This window comes from Bison bison, unplaced genomic scaffold, assembly GCF_000754665.1.
Source record: "Bison bison bison isolate TAMUID 2011002044 unplaced genomic scaffold, Bison_UMD1.0 scf7180017864148, whole genome shotgun sequence".
Lineage (NCBI taxonomy): Eukaryota > Metazoa > Chordata > Mammalia > Artiodactyla > Bovidae > Bison > Bison bison.
This window is the reverse complement of record NW_011494720.1, coordinates 9,673,371-9,679,818: the sequence shown is the minus strand read 5'-3', so window position 1 is coordinate 9,679,818 and position 6,448 is coordinate 9,673,371. Positions and strand designations below refer to the sequence as shown.

General features: G+C 60.0%; 1 protein-coding gene across 1 annotated transcript in view; it reads left to right on the top strand.

Moving 5' to 3' along the window:
- Positions 1-6,448, top strand: part of AGPAT4 (1-acylglycerol-3-phosphate O-acyltransferase 4) — a 21,936-nt gene that overhangs the window by 4,446 nt on the left and 11,042 nt on the right. Inside the window, exons 3-4 of the mRNA XM_010840921.1 lie at positions 342-580; positions 3,903-4,056. Coding sequence (XP_010839223.1) covers positions 342-580; positions 3,903-4,056 — 393 coding nt within the window. The remainder of the gene's footprint in view (positions 1-341; positions 581-3,902; positions 4,057-6,448) is intronic.

Here is a 6,448-nt window from a genome sequence, read left to right as displayed (position 1 = left end):
GGAATGGGGGCATGTCTGAAGCCTCCCCTCCCCATGAGAGCCTGTCCTCCCCATAGAGAGCCTGTCCTCCCCTGGGAGAGCCTCCCCTCCCCATACAGAGCCTGTCCTCCCCATACAGAGCCTGTCCACCCACTGTAGAGCCTGTCCTCCCCACGGAGCGCCTGTCCGCCCCCCAGAGAGCCTGGCCCTTGCCCCCTCACTTGTGGGGCAAGGCTGGCATGGCCTTGATCTCCAGCTGACTGGTGGGCGGTCAGCCAGGTCAGTGGCTCCTTGCCTCCATGTCTTGGCAAGACACAAGCGGTCTCTGTGGGCTGGGAGTGCACGGTCACTCTTATTTCTAGGGAGCTCCCTGGCAGCCCCAGGGGAGGGCCTCATGCCCCCTTTCACGGATGCCTGGGCTTCCCCCTCTCTGTTTCAGGGCTCCAAGGTCCTGGCTAAGAAGGAGCTGGCCTACGTCCCCATCATCGGCTGGATGTGGTACTTCACCGAGATGGTCTTCTGCACGCGCAAGTGGGAGCAGGACCGCAAGACTGTCTCCGAGAGCCTCCTGCACCTGCGGGACTACCCCGAGAAGTACTTTGTACGTGCGCGGCCCTCGGGGCGTCCGGTCACACTCGCACATGCTCGAACGATCGTCACACACACCCCCGGGGTGCCCCGGCCACACTCACACTCACTCGGGCGATCATCACACATACACTCAGGATGCCCAGGTCACACACACACACACTCGGGGCAATCATCACATACACGCCTGGGGAGGCCCAGCCACACTCACACACACTCGGGTGATAGTCACACATACACTCAGGGTGCCTAGGTCACACTCACGCACACTCGGGCAATCGTCACACATACGTCTGGGGAGCCCTGGTCACACTCACACACACTCAGGGTGATCGTCACACACATATTCAGGGTGCCTAGGTCACACTCACACACAATCAGGGCGATTGTCACACACACACCTGGAGAGCCCTGGCCACACTCACACATACTCGGACGATCGTCACACACACACTCAGGGTGCCTAGATCACACTCACACACGCTCGGGGCGATCATCACACACATGCCCGGGGTGCCTAGGTCACACACACACACTCAGGGCGATCATGACATACACGCCTGGGGTGCCTAGGTCACACTCACACACACTCGGGGCGATCATCACAATCACGCCTGGGGAGCCCTGGTCACACACACGCCCAGGGAGCCCCAGTCACACTCACACACACTCAGGTGATCGTCACACACATGCCTGGGGTGCCCAGGTCACACTCACACATGCTCAGGGCACCCAGGTCACACACACACTCGGGGTGCCCCGAATACACTTACGCACTCTCAAGGCAGTCAGTCACACTCACATTCAGGGTGCCTGATCACATTCACACACACTTGTGGCATCCAGTCACACTCATACATACTCAGGGCAATCATTACACACACACTCAGGGTGCCCAGGTCACACACACACTCGGGGTGGTCGTCACACACATGCCCGGGGTGATCATCACACACATACTCGGGGCGATCATCACATACACGCCTGGGGAGCCCTGGTCACACTCACACACGCTCGGGCAGTCGTCACACACATGCCTGGGGAGCCCCAGTCACACTCACACACACTCAGGGCAGTCGTCACACACACACTCAGGGTGCCTAGGTCACACTCACACACACTTGGGGCAATCATCACACATACACCTGGGGAGCCTTGGTCACATTCACACACGCTCAGGCAATCGTCACACACATGCCTGGGGAGCCCTGGTCACACACACGCCCAGGGAGCCCCGGTCACACTCACACACACTCAGGGCGATCGTCACACACATGCCCGGGGTGCCTAGGTCACACTCACACACACTCAGGGCGATTGTCACACACACGCCCAGGGTGCCTAGGTCACACTCATACATGCTTGGGGCGCCCAGGTCACACACACACTCGGGGTGCCCCGAATACACTCATGCACTCTCGAGGCAGTCAGTCACACTCACTCACATTCAGGGTGCCTGATCACATTCACACACACTTGGGGCATCCAGTCACACTCACACACACTTGGGGCGATCATTACACACACACTCAGGGTGCCCAGGTCACACACACACTCGGCGTGATTGTCACACACACGCTCGGGGTGCCCAGGTCACACTCACACATATTCGGGGTGCCTAGGTCATCCTCACACACACTCAGAGGCCCTGGTCACACTCATACGCACTCAGGGTGCCTTGAATACACTCACGCACTCTTGGAGCAGTCACAGTCACTCACACTTGGGATGCCTGATCACATCACACATGCTCTTGCCATCCAGTCACACTCACACACACTCGGGGAGATCATCAAACACGCAATCAGGGTGCCCAGGTCACACTCACACACACTCAGGGTGCTTAGGTCACACACATACACTCGAGGTGCCCAGGTCATGTTCACACACACTTGGGGGCCCTGGTCACACTCACACTTTTGGGGTGCCTGATCACTGTCACACTCTCGGGGAGATTAGTCACATTCACACACACTTGGGGGGCCTTGGTCACACACAGGGCGATTGGTCACACACTCTCTGGGCACCTGGGTCATACTTGCAGGGGCCTTGGTCACACTCACACTCTCAGGGTGCCCGACCACACTCACACACTTTTGGGGTGATCAGTCATACTCACACACACTTGGGGGCCTTGGTCTCACACACACACTTGGGGTGCCCCAGTAACACTCATACACCCTCAGGGGCCTTGGTCACACACACACTCGAGGTGCCCTGGTCACACACACACACTCAGGGGCCTTGGTCACACTCACACACTCGGGGTGCCCTGGTCACACTTAAGCACACTCTGGGGCCTTGATCACACACACTTGGGGTGCCCCAATCACACTCACACATACTCAGGGGCCTTGGTCTCACACTCACACTCAGGGAGCCCCGGTCTCACACACACTCAAGGTGCTCCAGTCACACACGCACTCAGGGTACCATGGTCACACTCACACACACTTGGGGTGCCCCAGTCACACTCACACACTCAAGGGCCCTGGTCACACACACACTCATCCCTCTGCTTCCTGAGCCTCCTCAAACACAATCCCTCTCTCTTTGAAGCTCACAGACTTGAACACTACAGACATGGGGGCCAGAGGTCATGCCCTGAGGGGAGGCAGGCTCAGCTGTCAGGCCACCACTGCCCTGGTCACTTCCTCAGGCTCCTGTGGGGCTGTGTGTGACTGTGGCGTGGCTGGGGGATGGTGCATATGACCTCCAGGCTGCGTGTATGACCTTGGGGCTAAGCATGTGACCTTGGGCCTGAGCCTGTGACCTCGGGGCTGTGTGTGTGACCTCTGAGCTAAGCATGTGACCTCGGGACTGAGGCTGTGACCTCAGGGCTAAGCGTATGACCTCACAGCTATCTGAGCGGCCGCACGGACATGTGTGTGACCTCAGGGCTGTGTGTGTGAGCGTGTGACCTCAGGGCTGAGCATGTGACACTGGAGCTGAGCGTGTGACCGTGGTGCTGAGCATGTGACCGTGGTGCTGAGCATGTGACCGTGGTGCTGAGCATGTGACCTCACAGCTATCTGAGCAGCCACACGGATGTGTGTGTGACCTCGGGTCTGTGTGTGTGAGCGTGTGACCTGGGGGCTGAGCGTGTGACACTGGAGCTGAGCGTGTGACTGCGGGGCTGAGTGTGTGACCTCACAGCTATCTGAGCGGCCGCACGGATGTGTGTGTGACCTCGGGGCTGTGTGTGTGCGCATGTGACCTGGGGGCTGAGCGTGTGACACTGGAGCTGAGTGTGTGACCGCGGGGCTGAGCATGTGACCTCACAGCTATCTGAGCAGCCACAGGGACGTCTGTGATGGCCGTCCTGTCCCCTTCAGTTCCTGATTCACTGCGAGGGCACGCGGTTCACAGAGAAGAAACACCAGATCAGCATGCAGGTGGCCCAGGCCAAGGGGCTGCCCAGCCTCAAGCACCACCTGCTGCCTCGCACCAAGGGCTTCGCGGTGACCGTGAGGAGTTTGAGAAATGTAGGTAAGGATGACCCTGCGGGGCCCCCTGCAGCCAGGGAAAGGGACCCCCAGCACCCAGAGGGGAGCCAGGGACGGAGGCTGGCAGGTCACCCCTGGTTAGCCTGGGTCCAGGCTCCCGGCGTCGCACGAGTGGCCACAGCCCTTCACGACTGCACACACACCACTGTGAACACCGATCACGTGCCCAGACACCGTGCACCACGTGCACACGCGTGCACACCAGGCCAACCCTACCCTCTACTGCTCGGCGCCGGTACTGCAGGCTGCGGGCGGCGCTGGGTTCCCTGGGGGTCCCGTGCCAGGTCAGCCCAGGTTTCTGGGGTGGTTTTGCTTTGTGTGGCATTTCTTGCCCGTCTGTGGCACTAGCTGTCCCCCCTCCTCACCCCCAGACAATGATCTCTGTGGCCCTGTCGTCCGAGCCCTGGATGACTGTAGGTAAAGACGAGACGCGAGTAGCCACAAAGCCAGCTTGCTCCAGTCTCTGGTCTCCAGTTGAACCCTCCTCCCTTTGGGTTTGGAAACGCGAGTTTTTACCCTTTCCTGCCCTGCGGCTGCCCTGGAGGCCCCACTGCCTGTCCCTCATCTCTCGGGAGGCAGGATCTAGGGGATCTCCTCCCCTCCTTCACCCTAGTCCCCCCACCCCGATGCTCCCCTGCACCCTCTCTGCACCCCCTGAATCCAGCCACATCGCCCGGTGAGGCCAAGGCCCCCACCTCCTCCCAGGCCTGCATTGGGGATGGGGGTAGGAGGATGTAGGTGTGGACACTGCGGTGTTTCTCTGCCGTCCCCATGCCTCGGGGTGGGGGGACCCCCCGGAGCTCTGTGATCACGCTGACCTGTCCCGCGGGGGAACAGTGGCAACACTGACTCCAGCACGTGCGGGTCCTAAAGGTCTCTGACTCTGCTCCCGGCGACCCTGGCCCCTCCGCTGAGTCTTCCCTCGCTTCCCTCCTGCCCGCGGTCCCCACATTGCTCCTCACTGGCCCCCTGCTACCTGCATCACCGCCTCTAGTCCTCACATCACCCAGGCAACCCGCCATCACTCCAGGGAGAGGAAGGGACCACTGGTCCGGGACTCAGTAGCTCCCAGCACCGAGGACCTGCTGGAGGTGGCCCCTCTCCCCTTCCCTCTGGGAGCCGGGCCTCAGAGGGGCCCCAGCTGTCTGCCAGCACACCTGGTTTGCTCTGGTATCACCCCAAAGGCTAGAACCTCCCTGTCAGCTAGCTCCCTGTCGCTCCCTGGTGAAGTCCAGCAACCAGCACAGGAATGCCTGGGCCTGCTCCATCTCGCAGACACACCTCCTGGCAGCTGCTCCATCCAGCAGGGTCAGGAGGCCTGGGGATGGGGCTGGCTCCTCCCCTCACCACTGTGGACCCCGGGGACAGGTCACCCCACCCCTCGGATCCTCCGTTTGCTCTTCTGTAAAACTTCTTAGGGTTATGAGCAGGGCTTAAATGAGAAAATACACGTGGGTGACTCAGTATCAGGGCTGGCACGTTGTAAACATCTCATTGAACGTTGGCTCTGACTCAGAGCCCTCTGCTGCCCGCTTCACCCGTCGCGGTCTCTTCCAGGTGGGGGTGTCGAGCTTCCGGTTCTGATTTTCCCTGCCTGGGGTGACCCGTGAGACTCCCTGAGCTTGCCTACAGGCGGAAGGGGCCAGGCTGCCCAGAGGCTGCCCCACTTCCCTGGATAGTAATACTGATGATGGGTGATAGCAGGGCACTTCTGACACCCCAGCAACACAAGCATCTCACACACAGCATGACCAGAGTGTGTGCCCGCTGGATGCAGCGAAGGAAACACGTTTTGATTTCCAATTCGCAGATGGGGAAGTTGGGGCTGAAGGATGGGGAAACTTATCCCAAGCGGCTCTACCCTTACACGGTGGGCCATGGTCACACCCAGGCAGCCTGGCGGGCGGGGCTGGACCCTCGTGCTCCTGGGCTCTGCAGGCAGGTGCGTCTAGTGCCCGGCCCGGTTCTGTCACTTTAAGACCTAAGGTTTCTTTTCTGGAAGAGGAGGAAACCCTGCAGATTTAGGCTGTTCTCTGGGGGACCTCCTGGGGGCTGTCCCCTATGCTTGATTAATCGAAGGGATCCCCACCTCTGTGGCAAGCGTCAGGCTCCTATGTCAGAGTGGCCTGAAGAAAGGAGGTGTGTTTTGAAACCCTTGACCCAGCATGAACCCTCATACCCTGGGGCTCTGCAGCCTGAAGGATTTTCCTTCTGTGTCATTCGTTCTGTGCTTACAATGGCTGGGCGATGAACTCAACTGAGAAAGTTATTCTCCACCAGCCTTTCTCTTCCTGGGGTCGGGGGGACCTCTTCTCCCCGCCAGGGAGGACAGGGGAGTGGTCTTCTTGCTTGGGTTGGGGGTGGGAGGTGGGGAC